Below are 16,965 nucleotides of genomic sequence, written 5' to 3'. Positions count from 1 at the left end.
AATGGCAGGGCTTTCACTATTTTAGCCCACAGACCAGGCTATACACTTCTCATTCAAGGTCTGCCATTAGTCATCCTGGTGCAGACTGTTGAAGGACTAGGCTATTTTAGTGTGTTTTGCTGATTTTTTTCCTGATGTTCTAATTTATTGTAAATGCATTTGCATTTATAGAAAAAAAGGAAGTGCAATGTCATTTTAATGAAACATACTGCCACAGTGCTGGCACTTCCCATACAGCTGAAGACTTCCCTAACGTGTTGGTGGTCTTAGGGCAGCCTTGTTAACCTTGTGCCCTCCAGATGTTTTGGGTCTGATGTGAGCATGGATCTGATGTAATCCAAAACATCTGGAGGGCACCAAGTTGATGAAAGCTGTCATAGTGTATGCCTGCCTCCCTCAATTTCAGTCTAACACTTCAGTGCAAAACCTCAAGTGTAGTAAGGAGCCCTTGGAAAAGGGGTGGGGAGCACCATGCTGCCCAGCTTTAATGCAGGGAAGGGAAAACTGTGGCCCTCCAGATCCTTCTGGACTACAACTCCCATCATCCCTGGCAAATGGCTGATGGGAGCAGAGTCTACAGGTTCCCCAGCCTTTACCGATTTACTCCACCTCTGCAGGACTGTGGTGCCTGTAGGACTCCTGGTCTGCAACATCCAGCCCACTATAGGGATATGAAGATGCTATGTGTCACACAATAATTTGATACACTGAATCCAAGCAGAGTCCCCCTGCTCAAACATTTATTCAAAAACATTTCATTACTTTTATATTCCACCTTTCTTTCTGCATGGAACTTGAGATGATGTCCATGGGATCCCCGGCTAGTCTCCCCTCTAGGCACTAACCAGGATGAAACCTCCTCAGCTTCAGCATGAAAACCATGCATAGGTACATAACCTTAGCAGGTTCCCCCCACCCTCCCCAATTCTACAAGTTGTTTATGGACAATATAGTATAGTCTGGTTGTACCAACCGCAGAACCAAACCTAACAGTATGCTCACCATTATCAAAGTCAATGTATTTGGAAATCTTGTGCCAGGTGCGGTAGTAGAAGTGCCGAACCTGTTCCTTGTTCTTCACCATATTTGCTGGCTTGCTTTTCTTCTTATACTTCAGGGCAATGTTGTTCTGAATTGCTTCAAAATCTTTTCCGTGCTGAAAAAGCAAATACACCAATACTTTTCTACTAGCTGTCCAAATTATTATTTTGTTTGTTGCAGATGGTGTATCAGAGATGTATGGATTTCAGAGTTACAGACACACCCACTTCCGATAGGCAATCTGCAGTAGCTAACGGATTATGAAAGCATTTTTACAAAAGTGTCCAATATACTGGGATTTGCAGTTAGGGATGCTAGGAATGATCACTCGGGGGTCACATGCTTTAAATGTGCATTGGATGAGCTTTAAATGCATGTTGTGGATCTTCTCTATCCAATGACCTTTCCCAGAATAAGCATTTGAAGATATAGACCATAGGCGCATGGGTATAAGGTACACAGAGAGACTTGGGGGGAAATTATTTATACTATCCTCAGTAAAAAACAAACAAACAACAACTAAAAGCTATTTCACTGCCTGGATGTCAATCCTTATGTAGCCAAAATAGCACACAAGAGGATAATAGACTAGGGAAAACTACTAGGTTCATGGAAGATACCCCCACCCAATGAGAACTGAACATGCTAAATAGCCACACAATGCTAAGTGTCTGCTTTGGGAGGGGAATATGGTAAACAGGGTGAGGAATAAAATAGAGTAGTTTAGAATTCGGCAGGGCTGGAACCCCAAACAGGAGAAGAACCCGTGGCAATATTGAGAGCCCTGCTTGTTTTGACATAGCACTCAAGTATTCAACCTTTGAATGATACATAGCATCCAGCTTTGATCTTCGAAACACATCGCTTGAGGACACCCACCTCATAGAGGCCTTCAAAGAAAGTATTCTTATCCTCGGTGCTCCATGATTCCCACTGACGTCTAACCTTCTTGCCTTCTTCCTTTTCTCCCGCTGATGAGCCCAGGTTTCTTGCAGTAGATTTTGAGCTACCAGCTGGGGTGCTGGAAGAGATTCCTGATGAATTGCCAGAGGAAGTCCCGCCATTATCTGCACCTGTAGTAGATAAGACCACCACAACACACATTCTCAGTTAAAGGAGACTAAGTTCACCATGTAATTCACAAGCAATACTTTGTAGCACTGGAGAATTAATGAAAATTTGAGAGTTTCAAAAACCAATGATTGAAAAGCAAGAGTATAAATCTTTTTTTAAAAAAGAATTATTTTTACAACTACAGAATTTTTAAGTGTTCAGTTTCATTCTGTTAAAAATATATATATATATATTTTTAAAAAACGTTCATAGAATTGTAAGGAACCCCAAGGGTCATCTATTGTTGACTAAGTCAATTGCTGACTAAGGCTGCAATCCTAACCCCACTTACCTGGGATTCAATAGGACGCACTGTGCAATCCTAACCATATCTACTCAGAAGACACTACAAATTACGGTACATTTTGAAGTGGAAACCTTTGTTATTTACCCCATAATTATAAAGGGCAAATGCCTGTATTTTCTATCTCATAAAGGTAAGAAATAATGTAGATTCCAAAAGTTACTATGAAGGAATTCAGGAAAAGTGATGGCTGGTTAATGGGCTGGGATAACAAAACTAAGGAGGCTGAAATGCATTAAGCCCATTTCTAGCACTCTTAAAGCAACAGACCTTTCTAAAGAGGGAACTCTCATGCATCCTCCCTTTGGGCATGTACAAATCCCCCTACTAGAAAGGTACTTTCTCATCAAAATGTTCAGTTTCCAAAGCTACAAGGGATGTTGGGGAGGAAAGTGCTAGCAAGTTTCACAGAGCCTTCTCTGTGGTGGAGCCCAGTATGTTGAATGCGCTCCTCTTACAGGCAAGACAATCAGCAACATTGTTGTCATTTGGGTGTCAAACACCTGTTTACTCATTTTAGGTCTGAAAGGGTGACTGTTTTAGCTGCCTCTGTTTTGGGGTTTTTTTTAAGCATGCTGTTTTATAGAAAGAGATATTTATAATTTGTCAGTATCAATGAAGGGTGGGTAACCATGTTTTTAAATAAGATAAAAAATAAGTAAATGCATGCAATGGCAGATTAGCTGTAGGCCCAATGCCACTTCTCTTTGGCATTACTGTGGCATGCAAGATGCATTGAATGTGCTGTCCAAGGAGGGTGGGGCTCTCAAAAGAGTAGACTTGCCCACTTCTGGTAGAAGTCTCCATCTACATGTCACAATGCAGTGGTATCCTAGGGGAAGCCACCACTGGACCAGAATTACAGCTTAGGCAGAGAAGTTTCTTGGTCACAAGAGGATGTGACAGGGAATCAAACTGCCGCATTTCTTGCCAAATGTCTCATGACACTTCTAAGAGGGTGGGTGGGAAGCTAAAATTTCCGCAAGGTAGCTATGCTACACATTCATCAGAAATAACTTTCTCACAAATTGCTCACCAGAGATTCTCAACGAGTGATATCTATGAGCTCTGTACAAAGACCTGCACTTGATTTATCTTTCTTCAAACAATGAAGATCATGCCCATTTTGACGAGTACTAAATTTATTGAACAGGTTAACATGCTCACCTGGGGCTCATGGTTTTCATAAAACTGGTTTTTCCATCAGTTAGAGGGGACATTCTTAGTAGCTAGGCCTAGAGCCGTTTACTTTCATAATACAACACTGATTTCATAATGCAGCACTGACTGGGGGGTGGGGTGGAATTTAAAAGTGCTATATCGAGATATATACCATGCCAGGCCCAACACCTACTGGTAGAAAGAACTGGTCCAGCTCGTAAATAATTAGTATCTGGTGCAATCACTGTTACAGCACCACCACATCATTATTTCTGTTGGTCTACTGGTGTATATACCAGCAGTGATTCAGTTTAGTCATTCAAACCAAAAACAACAATGAAAAATGTAGAACATATCACACAGGAAAGAATAGAGCCACACATTAAAAATACACAGGTATCACCTTCTAACATAGTGCAAGAATGCCAAGAGGGAAATGTCATTTTATGTTGAATTAATGAAGTATAATTTGCAAGATATTGGGGGGGGGGGTGAGGGTGGCGGATAGAGAAAGAGATAAAGCAATGAGGGGAGACTATCAATATAATGAAAGAATTCAGCTGAGTAGAGAGGAGGTTTGAACAAACAACAGTTAAAGCAACTCAAGAACACCTAAAACCTGGATAGTTTCCAGGGGAAGATGTGTTAAAAATAAGATATTCTGTCATAGCTATATGCCAGTTTCAGTGGGTACTGAAATCTAAGAGCCAGGAGACAAACTTGCTTTTTAACATTTGAAGATAAAGATCAGGTCGCTTTAAAGCAAATGAACATCAGCAACAACAAAGGGACAACAGATACCCTCAGACTTCTGGAAAAAAACTTCCTGGACAATTCCTTTTCTGTTTCTGCAATTAACCACTGCCCCTTTTAAAGCATCTAAACTTTGCATCTTGCAATTTCTTTTGAGTGGGTGGGGGTGGAGCTGCACATCGTGCTAAAGAGAGGTGAGCAACACTCACCTCTTTGGCATGCACATGATTACCTTGCTGATTTCTATCAGAATCCTGAAAATTTCCACTTTGGAACAGTGTGTGTGTAAAGCTCCCTTAATCAGTAGGTAATCTTGGTTTCCAATGGTCTTAGCAATGAATATGAATACATCTGAGATGACACTGCTTTATACCATTGCCTGTTCAAAACTATGAAGCAGAAAAGTTATGTAATTCTAAAAGGGTGAGATTTACAACCCACAGACTCAATAGGTATCATTTTCTTTATAAGCCAAGACTGCATCCTATACATGGGGTACTTAATGCTGACTAAATGGAATTTCATCAGCCTGGTGTTTTTTTTCGGATTCTGGCCCCAAAGAATTGTAAACATAAAGGTTAGATTACTGCTAGGATACTTTTGTACAGATGCACCGACTAGCTGTCTATTAGGGCACCACAAAATCTGTGCCTTCACATGCTACATGTTAGGCACGATGTAGCCTTTGTAACCTACACAGAGAAAGTGGCAAAACAGCTGTACAAAATGTAGCACTAAAACAGAAGTCAGCAGCAGTGAAATGCCCCCTGAGAACACGCCCCAAGTGAGTTGTCAGCCATTTTTTTCATAAAGCAGTACATCTTGTGCTTCAAGCCATTCTAAATGTCTGAAATAGCATTCCACAACTACTGTAAAATAAGGCATAAGAACAATTCAGCCAAGGGCTAATCTAGAGGCTGCCAACATTGTGCTCTCCTGATGTTGTCGACTACAGTACCCATCATCCATGACCATTGGACATGCTGGTTGAGTCTGATGGAAGCTGGAATCCAGCATCTGGAGGGTTACAAATTCCTCACCCCTGCTTCACACCAAGATGAGTATCTGTAGCGATCTCTTGCAACTACGAATCAGAGATGGGAAGGGTTATGATCCGAAACAATTCCTGACCACAGGAAACACAGTAAACTATGCTGATAAAAATAAATGCCTTATTTTACAATTCATGTCCAAAAGTTTAATTTTTTTAAAGACATTTAACTATTGGTTCTGAAATATTTATAGAATTTTCCTTGGGGGGGGGGCTGCTGTTATCACACACCACAGTAATTTTAGCAATACATGTGAACAGAATCAGAGATAAAGGAGTACAAAAAACATACTGAAAAGCCATGGCTGACAAGGAGAACAGTGTATAAAATTTGATCAGCAGGAAATCTGTAAAGATTTAACAGGGATGCAGTTCTCACCCCCATCCCATAGAGTACTGCACATTTTTCTTCATTTAACTCTATTTATCATAATAGTTGAAACTGAAGGAGTGTGCATTTGTAGGTGAATGAGTGTAGGTTGATTGAAAGATGAGTGTGGAATTTTTGTGGGCAATAAGTAGAAGTGCATTGAGCAAGTGGAATCCTGATTATATTCTATTGTATTATATATTGTATTATATTATCTCAAATTTTGAGTTTACTTTGCAAACTGCTTTGCAAATCATTTCTGATGAAAAGCAGAATATAAATACTTGAAATAAAAATAATACTGTAACCTAGCACTTTCTAAAACTTACAATCGGCTATCGAACCTATCAGAGGTTGCTCTAAATATAAATATCACAAGAACACATCACTTAAGGGTTGTTCATTACTAAGACACAATCAAGCTCAAACCAATGGGATACAGCTAGCAACCACTTAAAATTAAACACTAGGTTTAATGAGCATGTCGTTAGTTCTCTCCTGACACCTCTCTTGAACATTCCCAGAAGACATATATATGGATTTTGAAAGGAGCACTCCCTGAAAAACAATGTGAAATTATCTTCCTGAAGAATTTGTCTGCTAAATCAACATAAGAATGGCTTCTAATTCCACTAGAACACAAGGGCAAAGCAAGGATTCTGAAGGACAGCTCTAGTGGAGGCCATGCAGTTCTACCTTGCCTGCAACTTGCACTGATGCTGTGAACAAATCTAGAAATAGAGGGAAAACCTGTTTGAGATCTACAAATTGATAACTAAGAAGTGCATTTTAGAGAAGAAACGGGCAAGTTGAAGATAGACAGAAGTTTCCCATGACACTTCAATAAAACTGCAGAATATCAATTCATTTTTTTCCATATTTCTCTCTCAGCTACAAAAAAATATATCTGGTGATGTCAGGTATACCATAGTTGAAGTAAGCACATATGCTGAATTTTGAAAGCATTCCACAGATCTATGTGCTAAAATTCTGAAAGATAAAATAGTTAACGCACACCGTTTTGGCAAGGGAAATTGGTGTCCAAAAGTGGGCTTGAACACACAACTGAAGCACCTCCAGATATACATCCTCATCACAGGCTCATCCTGACTCACTGTCCTGGCTAGAGAAGTCCTTTTTAAGGGGAATGTGCATTCCCATGAGGGGCCACTATTGTTGCATGCAGGTAGAATCAGATCAAGCCAAAACAAAGCTCCAAGATATTGACAGAAAAAGCTACCCAAGTTGGGTTTTCTAAAGAATGCTTATTTATGCTTCATTACATGACTGAAAGAAAGTCCAAAGACTGTTAGGGGCTTTAAAATGATGCACTTTTGCAGATACAGATAGCTTTACATGGATAAATATAATGTAGGAACTATTAAAACAAGGGCCGGCAACCTAAGGCCCATGGGCCACAAGCGGCCCACAGGAGTCGTTTAAACGGACTAGGAGCCACCCCCAAACCAAGCCACCCGCTCGGCGAGTCCCCACGCTCTGCACTAAACCAGCGCAGTGCGGTGTGGGGACTCGCTTCCGCGAGGCAGGAAATTGCGTCTGTGCAGAGGCCGAAAATTGTGGGTGCACGTGCGATCCGGCCTACAGAGGGATCTCCACTGGAGTGAACCAGCCCAGGTGAGGTAAACTTTGCCGACCCCTGTATTAAAACATGCCTGCCTGAGAGTCTAGTTCGTGAATTTCACACAGGTATCAGTAATTTATAAGATATATCACACACAGACACATATATGGAAATCACACCCATCAACATCTGCAATACTGAAATTTAGGCTTAAAGATTAGCCAATATGTCAGTTTTTAAATTTAGGATTCATAATTCACTAACTCATGGACTCACACACTGAAGGACAAACAGAAAATTTTACTTGAGATTTTTCCCACCACTGAAGAGGTAAGTTGAAAAGAAGCTTGTCTCTTCAGCAACAGGACTGCAAAACCAAAACAAGATGCAAACCAATGGTTTCCTGTATATCTATCTGTTTGCTTTCCAGAGCCTATGTGCACAGTTTTCCTAAGGCTGCAAAAACACACAGCATGTGGCAAAGCTCTACACAAACTACACAAGAACATAGTTGCACTTCTTCAGAACTGCCATACATTTCAATGTGGATTCTGTAGAAAAGGGGTAAAAGTTGCCCAATGCAATTAAAAAAACACTGGAGACAGACCATAGCATAGTGGAAGAACACAGAATTCCAAGGTTCAATCCCTGACATCTTCAGTTAGAAGGATCAGGTAGCAGGTGATATGAAATACCTCTTTTGAAGATGCTGGGAGACATTGCCAGTCAGAGTGGACAATACTGGGCTAGTTGGACATCTAATGTCAGAGAAGGCAGCTTCCTATGTTCCTAATTATTACTAATAATCAGATCAGCTTGCATACTACTGAATCGTATATGTTTTCATTAATTGTAAACAATAAAATAAAAATTAGATCAACTTCAGATTATCAAAACCTTCTTTTAAAGGAAAATGCCCCAATTCAACAATAGAGTGCCAATGGAGGATAAGCCTGCACACAAACAGAAAATGCAAATATGCTATGAGATGCTTATCTAGACACCACTAATATGGATAGGTGTGTCTTTTGCTGTAGATGGGACTGAGCATCTATGTAAGGGGCTACTAGTGTGACTAGCACTGGATTGGGGCTAAAGATTTCATGGGGCTGGTGTATGGATGCATATTTAAGAAATAGTGTAATGGAGAAATACACTAAGCAACCAAAATGGGATTTCTGCACAATGTGATGGAATCATTTTTCCCTTTTACTGGGTTTGCAGTCAAAATGTCTATTTCCCCAATGAATCCACAAGCTTTTATACTCGATGCCCTGATAGTAAGTTAAAACAGAACCAATTGTGTGATGAGAAAATATTGAGATCAATCCTCTGGACTTTGGGAATATGATCTGACATCAGACTTCTCATCAATATCTTCATTAATGACTTCTATAATACATATTTATATAAAGGGTGCTGCAATTCTTATTTAAAAGAAACCTTCCAGCATTTAGATGGTTTGCATAAATAGGCAGCATCTTATGAAATGTGCTTCTGTTCAGCATTATTATTATTATTATTATTATTATTATTATTATTATTAATGTTATTGTTAAAAAATAGGTCTCTCAGCATCCAATATATGTTGGGCGGATTTATTTTTTAACAGATAAAGCTGCTCATTACAATTTTTGTGTTGTTGTTTTTTAAAAAAGTCTTATATATTTTTTTCCTATAAAGGCAATTTGATAATAAAATAAATCCTGGGATGTAGAAAGCTCTTTATAATGAAACCTTAGTCCAGGCATAGGCAAACTCGGCCCTCCATATGTTTTGAGACTACAATTCCCATCATTCCTGACCGCTGGTCCTGTTAGCTAGGGATGATGGGAGTTGCAGAGTTTGCCTATGCCTGCCTTAGTCAAATATTGTTACTGGGGATTACCTAAAATGCCTTCCAACCAACCAACACAATAAGGAGTTAGATGGCAATGAATAAGGGCTGTATATCCTCAAGAACAAGAATTTGTTCAGCTATCCACCATGCTTAACACAAACACATAAAAAGTTCACTGATCAAGAGCATAAAGCAGCATGGGTTATGATACTTATGCAGCAATGCCAAGCCAGGGTCTATTTATCAAACCAGGTGTTGTCCCACAGACAACCAGCAAGCCATGGCTTACAGTGGTACCTCAGGTTAAGTACTTAATTCGTTCCGGAGGTCTGTACTTAATCTGAAACTGTTCTTAACCTGAAGCACCACTTTAGCTAATGGGGCCTCCTGCTGCTGCCACGTCGCCGGAGCAAGATTTCTGTTCTCATCCTGAAGCAAAGTTCTTAACTCGAGGTACTATTTCTGGGTTAGCGGAGTCTGTAACCTGAAGCGTATGTAACCTGAAGCGTATGTAACCTGAGGTACCACTGTACTTTGTAAAAGCTTGGTTTGTTTTCAAGATGCTCTTGCCTCATGCCTTCGTGACTTAATTAGTGCTTAAGGTAGGAGTGAACAAACCAACCATGGTTAAGGAAGGTGCTGAGTTTGTATACAGCATCAAGCAATAGTTAAAACAATCAAGGTTCCTAAGCTTCAGAATGCAGTTCAATGGATGTAATCAAAGCCTAGTGAAGCCTCTAGAGAGGGCATGGTTGATCAAACAAACTATGGTTTAACAAACCAATGTTCAATAAACCATGGCTTAGTGTCATACACAACCAAACATGCCCCAGAATTAAATCTTTTATCACAACTAGTTTCACAAATAAACTTTTGACAAGGACAATAAATACGACTTAGTTATTTGGTAACAACTGAAATGACAAAAAAGCCAAATGCTAGCTACTCAGGATGGAATCAGGGAGTCAACCCTCTAGCTCAATTCTAACTTAATAGCCCCACCCCAATCAACTGACCATGGCTTTTAAAGCTGACCACAGCTAGTTAAAGCAAAAGCAAAGTATTGTGATGCCTTAAAGATTCACGAACTGATTAACACATAATCTTTTGTGAACTAGAGTCAAATTCATCAGATGCATCTGCTGAAATGGACTCTGGTCCACAAATGTGATGTTATAATAAATGTGCGAGTCTTTAAGGCACCACAAGACTTGGCTGTTTTTGCTGCAGCAGCAATGCTACCCCCTCCAGGGATTCTTAAAAAATGCCCTTTAGTAATAGGCTCCTGGTCCCTTTTCTATGCATATGGGGAATAAACAAAACTACAGATTTATCAAGCGAAAAACCTCGGGATGCACGAAAGCAGTGGCAGAAACGCAAAGCAAGAACAATCACCCAAGCCAGGCGTCAAGGGGACAAAACTGGCAACGGATGCCAAAGGCACCTTCCTCCCCGTGGCATGTGTGTTTTAGGAGGGGTGCGAGGTCAATACTGTACCTTTTCCTTTTGCTGCTGATGCAGCAGCGGTTGCATTGCTGCTGCTGCTGCTGCCACCTCCAACTGCGCAGGATGCCTGAGAATCCTTCCTTAACCTCTTGCTCTGAGGTCTGACACTGGACCTGAGGAAATGATGCTGGTCGTTGCTGTGGGCAGGCTGGATGGAGGAGGAGGAGGAGGACGACGACGACGAGGGGGCTTGGGGCAAAGTGGAGGTTGCCAAGAAGGGCCCCCGGTTAGTGTTGCTTTGAGTGATCGCCTCTTCTTCCTTTGTGCTGCTGGTGCTGGGAGCTGCCTCTCCTCCTTCGCCTGCTCCTTCTTCCAGGGATTCTTCTTCACCTGCTCGCTTGCCCAGCTTCCTCAAGCCTTCCTCAGTAGTAGTCGTGCTGGTGTTGCTGCTGCTGCTGCTGCTTTCGCCCAGCTTCACTGTCATCCTGTGGAGGAAGAGGAGGAAGGGGGGAGGAGAAGGAGACAGAGACAAAGTGGGGAGGGGGCACAAAGTCAACCAAGAGACCCCTTCAGAGGAACAAGGAAAAAATATATAACACCCCGAAGCACAATGCAAACCCACATCGCGCAAACCCACATAACACACACAGCCTGCCTTCAGAGGGGAGAAGTTTAGCTGCAGAAATTCCTCTCAACATGGCCGCCGTTGTTTGTTACTAAATCCCCTTTCGTTGGCTTGTCCCGACCCAACAACCTGTGCCGGTGGTGGGGAAGCGAGGGGAGGGGGGGAAGGAGGCCAGGAACCCCTCCAAAGGGTAGCCAGCGCCGCCGGGCAGCCCCCTGCCCCCTCGCCGGGAAGGTTAAGGGCGCCTTTGGCAAGGAAAACCGCCGAGGCAAACTCGGGCGTTTGGGGGGGAAAGCGTTCGGCAGCCACGGAAAGGAGGAGCCGGGGGGGGGGGGAAGCACCCTCGTCGGCACACGGGGAGAGAGGCCAGCAAAAAGAGAGATGGGAAAATATGAGATAGAGAGAGAGAGAAATGTCCCCTAAAAAGTGACTCTCCCCCACCCCATCCTACCCATTGTGTGGGTCTTCTGGGCCAGGGGGGCTCTTCTTTCTCCTCACCATGGAGCCGAGGCGATCCGACCTACTGAGGGGGGAAATTCATATTCCTAGATGCAGCAAGCAGCTTCGCTGCCGCCTCCTCCCTCCGTCTCTCTCTCTCTTTCTCTCTCTCGTGTGTGTGTGTGTGTGTGTGTGTGAGCGAGAGAGCGAGAGAGTGTGTGTGCGAGTGTGTGTGTGTGTGTGTGTGTGTGTGTCTGCCTCTCTAGGACTGGGACTGGCCAAGGCTACAAAGATTTCCAACAACTCCCCACACACCCACTTCCCAATTGCTCAGCACCTTTCCGAATCGCCCTTAAATACGGCGACTTTTCTCATCTCCAATCCAGAAGAGTGCCAGGTTTATTTTCCTCGCCAAGCCAACCCCAACAACTAAAACATTAGCTTGTTGTTTTTAAAAACAAAACAAACAAAAAAACCAACACAAACGCAAAACGCACCACTTGCACGCCATTTTTTTAAAGTTTTGCATTTGAAAACGAGGGAGTTATTTAAGGGTTTCACTTCAAACAGCTAAAGAAAGAGCTATGGTTTCCTAAAGACATTCTTTCTCTTTTAGTTTTTGTTGTTGTTGCTTTCTTATAGAATGGGTTTTTTAGCATTTGGAATAACCGCAGCTAAACTGAAACCAGATTCAAAACAGTTCCCCACCCTTAAGACATACGTGACCAGCCAGTTTGCCCAATAGTCACAGAGGGTTTAACAAATGTGCTCAGATGCTACTGAAATCTTTATTACTTTCACATTACTGAGTTCAGTGTTTACCCAATGCTATGTCAGCATATTCTGCTGTGACCCACAACACATTTTCTGTATTTCACACACACACACACACACACACACACAATGCACATGCAGATTAAACTAGTGAACTTCAAAAAATTTGCAAAGTGCTTGAAAGCATGGTAAAGCCAAAACGACTTTCAAAATAGTAATAATTCAAGAGTACAAGAGAGGACAATATCACTACAAAACTGTGAACACTTACTTGGAAGTAAGTCCCACTGAATTCAGTGTGACATACTTATGAGCAAATAGACATAGGATCATGTTGAACTATATAAAATGCTATTTCCTTCCCACAACAGAAATCAAAATTCAAGCACCACCACCAAAAATATAATAACCAACAAAAATAATCCCAGATTTCAGGCTAAAAGTGCGGAACTCATTGAAATGAACATCAGTATTACACATTTTACAAAGGGATATGCAGTTGTTTCATAATGGTTTCATTACATGTGACTATCAATCACTCCTCTCTGCCTCAAACCCAAACCTAAAACATATATGGACTTAATCTCTCTTCCCCCTCCCCAAATTTTTGTGAAACATATATTTGTTAGAAAGCATCAGGTGGAACCCAAGCCTTCAAGTTTACATTCTAGGCACATTTTTTTATTGTTTTGGGCTATTCTATGTTGTGTCAGTAGTTTGCACAATTTTTTAAAATCCATAAAATTTAATGTGGAATTAAAAGTCATTTTTTTTTTACACACAATAGGTATCCAAATTTCATAAACAAGGCAGGACTAGTCAGAAAAGCAATGACGATCACCTGACATTTGAAAGATTTTGGTTTTTTTTTCATTATTCTGTGCTACTGAAAGACCAAAGATTTACAGCATTCAGTTCCACACAAGGGATGATTAAATAAATGAACGTCTAACATCCAGGATGAGAGCCCAATTATGTAAAGAGACTGGATCTTCTAGTCTGTTTGAAAGTTACTAACGCCAACATACCGAACCCATTCTCCCGTCCTCTCCCCAAATAGTGTCCAGTGCCTCCTGGCTTCATCCCGAATGCAAAGTATTCCACCCACATTATTTCTCCTGCTTCCAGTTTCAACTTTTGGTTCCACGTCACTCCTGTCAAACTGTGTTGACGTAATATTTTTTTTGCAAAGGACAATTTAGCTTCCCAAAGTTCTCAATCATTCCTTCATAATCCCCAATCGATTTCACTCCTTCCCGTTCTCTTTGGGGCAGCAGTTTAACGTCAATGATTTCTGCCGTCTCCTAAATCGCCCCCCCCCCTTTTACCGCTCCAGATCCGCCCCAAGGAAACGAATCTCTTCCCTCCAGACCCTCTCTAAGGAAGTGAGCCCTTTACTAATCTCACTTCCGACAGCCGGGGCTCCGAGGCTACAATCTTATACACATTTCTCCAGAAGTCAGTCCCACTGCATTTTACTTTCTAGCTAACACGCGAGCTTAGGGTTGCATTTGAAGTCTTCTCGATACACATCCTGGAAAGGGAAGGACCGATCTTCAAGGAATAGGATTTGGGCCCAAGTCCTACCTGCTGCATGGATGCACCGTTGCGACGCCGGTACCAGATCCCTGCAGCCTAAAGGCCGATCTTGAAACGTCCCGCTCCGCTACCCAAATCTCCCCAGCCCCTTGGATTGTTACTCCCACCCTTACGCCTTGCTGGTACACTGAAGACTGATAAGGTCCCCTTCCGCTTCCTCGTTGCCTCCGCGCTCAGCAAAGGGGCGGGAAGCAAAGGGCTGAGGGAAAGCACCCAACCGGCCCGGCTGAGCGCGCAGACAGCCACGCCCCCACAGACCCCAAACAAATCGCTTCATTGGCCGGCCGAAGCTAGCAGGAAGGCGGAGCCTGAGGCTGCGGTGGTAAAGGTGACCAATCGAAGCGCCGCGCGCGGCTGATGACACCGGACCAGAACTGGGCCAATGGCGAGGCGGGAGTTAGGAGGCGAGATTCGAGGGAAGAGCAAAGAGGGCGGGAGAGGGGCCGAAGCGTTAGAACCAGATTCTCATTGGCTAGAAGGAAATAGACGCGCGCCGATCGTAAAGGGGAAGGGCCCGTGTCATCTGCTAGCATTTCCATTGGCTAGTTTCCTGTTTGACTGGCAGATGGTAATAGAATACATGGCCGGTGGGATTTTTTTATAGGGGGAAGGCCTGTTGAGTTTTGCAGCATTAACAAAGGGTCTTGTAGTAGAGTATTAAAACTGTTTTGCATGGAGTGAGCTTTGGTAGATTATTAGAGCCTCCTTCATCAGAGGCATGCTCTGCTTAATTGGGGGCATCTTAAAAGGCAGCTGCTTTATTATGGCATCTTCATGCACCTGGTGAGAGTCAGTGTTGTAGTTCAGGAAACCTTAGAAGGTAAATAATCGGTTATTCTTGAAGATGCCAATAGATTCTTTGCTGATGTAGCTGGAAGCGACATGGAAAACTGTTTTTAAAAAGATGAAATTATCATAGCTATTGCCTTGCAAACCATACTAACTCCAGCCCGTTGTGAGCCATTCCTGTGGTTTTCTGCTCACTACAGAATTATTTCGGGTCCGTGGGCGCGTTAAAGGAGCCAGTTTATGCATTCAGCAGAATTTATTTCCATACAGTATTTATAACGAGACTCTTAGCGATAAGAATTCATTTGAGTATATCGCTTCAGTCTGCAGGTGTTGTTTTTTTTTTTTTTTTTGTGTGTGTGTGTGTATTTGCAACATAAAAATAAACACCAGTTTTGCCTGCGCTCCCGGCAGGTCCTCTCTCGCTTTTCATTGGGATTTTTCTATTTACCTGCGGATGGCGGATATTGAACCTGAGACCTTATGCATGCATGCAAACCATCTGCTTTCCCCCCCCTCCAAAGCCCCCGCGTTCTTTGCACACATGAAGAGAAAGTGAAAGGGAGGTTCAACTCTCCTTAGAAGGAATGCCTTAAGGAAAGGGGAGCTTTTTAAACCACCAGGAACTTAAACTACTTACAAGTAAGCTGGAACTAGCGCCCTTGCTCCTACAGAAACACAACTGACCTAAGGGGCAGCGAGTTGAGAGCTCGGGGGTTTCCGGGAAGCGTTCCCCTTCGGAAAACTTCGCGTTCCTTCGGCTCCGTGTTCGGGTGTTTCCGTAACGGCCGCCGTTGTCAAGGGTAACAACGCTCAGCATCTCGTTGAGTCGGGCTTGAGGCCCGCCAGGCCTCTCTCTCGGGCTGAGGTGGCGCTGTGAGCCGGTAAGCGACAAACTCGAGGTGGGGCTGGGGGCAGGCTGGGATTCAACTTGGACTCGCTTCTTTCGATAAGCTCCTCGGGGGTGGGGGTTGCTGCTCGCGAAGGCCGTGGCCCGAACTGGGGCCGGCCCTGTCACGGGCGAAGGGAGGGAAACGTAACTTTCGTGCGCACTCAGGTTGGCGATGAGACCCGATGAGTTGGTGTGAGGGCCATGCTGGGCGATGGGGAGCGTTTCAGCATGTCTCTCTCTGTGCTCTCTATTGTGGCTCAGGCTTCTCACCTTTTGGGTTGCCTTTTTAACACATGTGAGACCCAGGCAGGAATTTAAAATGCTCCACAGATGTTATCTCTAACACCCAGCAAACTCGTCAAGATGTACTTACTGTATAAGAAAGGATCCAATGCATGCTGGAAATGGTAAAATTTTGACCGGTTTAGATTAACTCTTGTAATGAGAAACATCAAAAAGTGAGGGGATAAGTCGGTTACCAACAATCTAGATCAGGGTTTCCCAAACTTGGGTCTTCAGCTGTTTTTGGACTACAACTCCCATCATCCATAGCTAGCAGAGCCAGTGGTCAGGGGTGATGGGAATTGTAGTCCACAGACAGCTGGAGACCCAAGCTTGGGAAACCCTGATCTAGATACACAATGATAGGCATCCCAAACAAGAACTTTAAAAGAACCAAGTAAGAACGGAAGGCAAGTCAGAGGTAATTAGAACATCAATAAGTTGAATGGCAAAGAATATGTTTTTGTTTTTTTCTTTATTATGATTTGGAAATATTTGTATATCAACAAGAAGCTGAAACTTCATATTGCGATCTTATGTTAAGTAAGCATTTCTGTTGTAAAAAACCAATAAAGATGAATCACAAAAAAGAAAAAAAAAGAAAAAGGAAATGCTAAGACAGGGCACCTTTTTCCACATGTGGTGGACGCGTAAGAGAGCAAAAAAGTATTGCCCCTCCTCACTTGGCTCATATCTAAATTACACAACAGCCATCTCCCTCTCTCCTCTTGGTGTGTATTCATTCCCATGCTTGCCCCAAGTGTGTATGGTGGCCACATTTGACATGGCCTCAGAAGCTCCCCTCCTTTAGCTCCAATGTTCTTCAGCCCTTCAGATGAGAGCTAGCTAAGTTAGAATAACCATAAAATTCTTCTTTTAGTATTCTGTATAGAACAGCTACTTGT

The 16,965-nt window shown here is 42.8% G+C and overlaps 2 protein-coding genes across 6 annotated transcripts in view; one reads left to right on the top strand and one right to left on the bottom strand.

Moving 5' to 3' along the window:
* The window catches only part of CRAMP1 (cramped chromatin regulator homolog 1), a 40,965-nt gene extending 26,680 nt beyond the window's left edge, over nt 1-14,285 (bottom strand). Inside the window, exons 1-4 of one of the 5 annotated variants that reach the window (XM_081170315.1) lie at nt 14,086-14,285; nt 10,713-11,146; nt 1,921-2,114; nt 1,003-1,156 (exon numbers count right to left, since the gene is read on the bottom strand). In XM_081170315.1, the coding sequence (XP_081026441.1) occupies nt 1,003-1,156; nt 1,921-2,114; nt 10,713-11,145 (781 nt within the window). In that variant the 5' untranslated portion in view covers nt 11,146; nt 14,086-14,285. Of the gene's footprint in view, nt 1-1,002; nt 1,157-1,920; nt 2,115-10,712; nt 11,147-11,309; nt 11,568-11,737; nt 11,941-14,085 lie in introns of those variants that run through there. The other 4 variants (XM_081170313.1, XM_081170317.1, XM_081170314.1 and 1 more) reach the window with 4 other exon arrangements.
* A 1,344-nt stretch (nt 14,286-15,629) lies between these two features.
* Nucleotides 15,630-16,965, top strand: part of IFT140 (intraflagellar transport 140) — an 88,287-nt gene continuing 86,951 nt past the window's right edge. Inside the window, exon 1 of the mRNA XM_081169828.1 lies at nt 15,630-15,770. The gene's annotated coding sequence lies outside the window, so the exon portion shown is untranslated. The remainder of the gene's footprint in view (nt 15,771-16,965) is intronic.

Source organism: Podarcis bocagei (assembly GCF_964188305.1).
Source record: "Podarcis bocagei genome assembly, chromosome: 14".
Taxonomy (NCBI): Eukaryota; Metazoa; Chordata; class Lepidosauria; order Squamata; family Lacertidae; genus Podarcis; species Podarcis bocagei.
The sequence above is the reverse complement of the archived record's forward strand: the minus strand, read 5'-3'. Positions and strand labels throughout refer to the sequence as shown.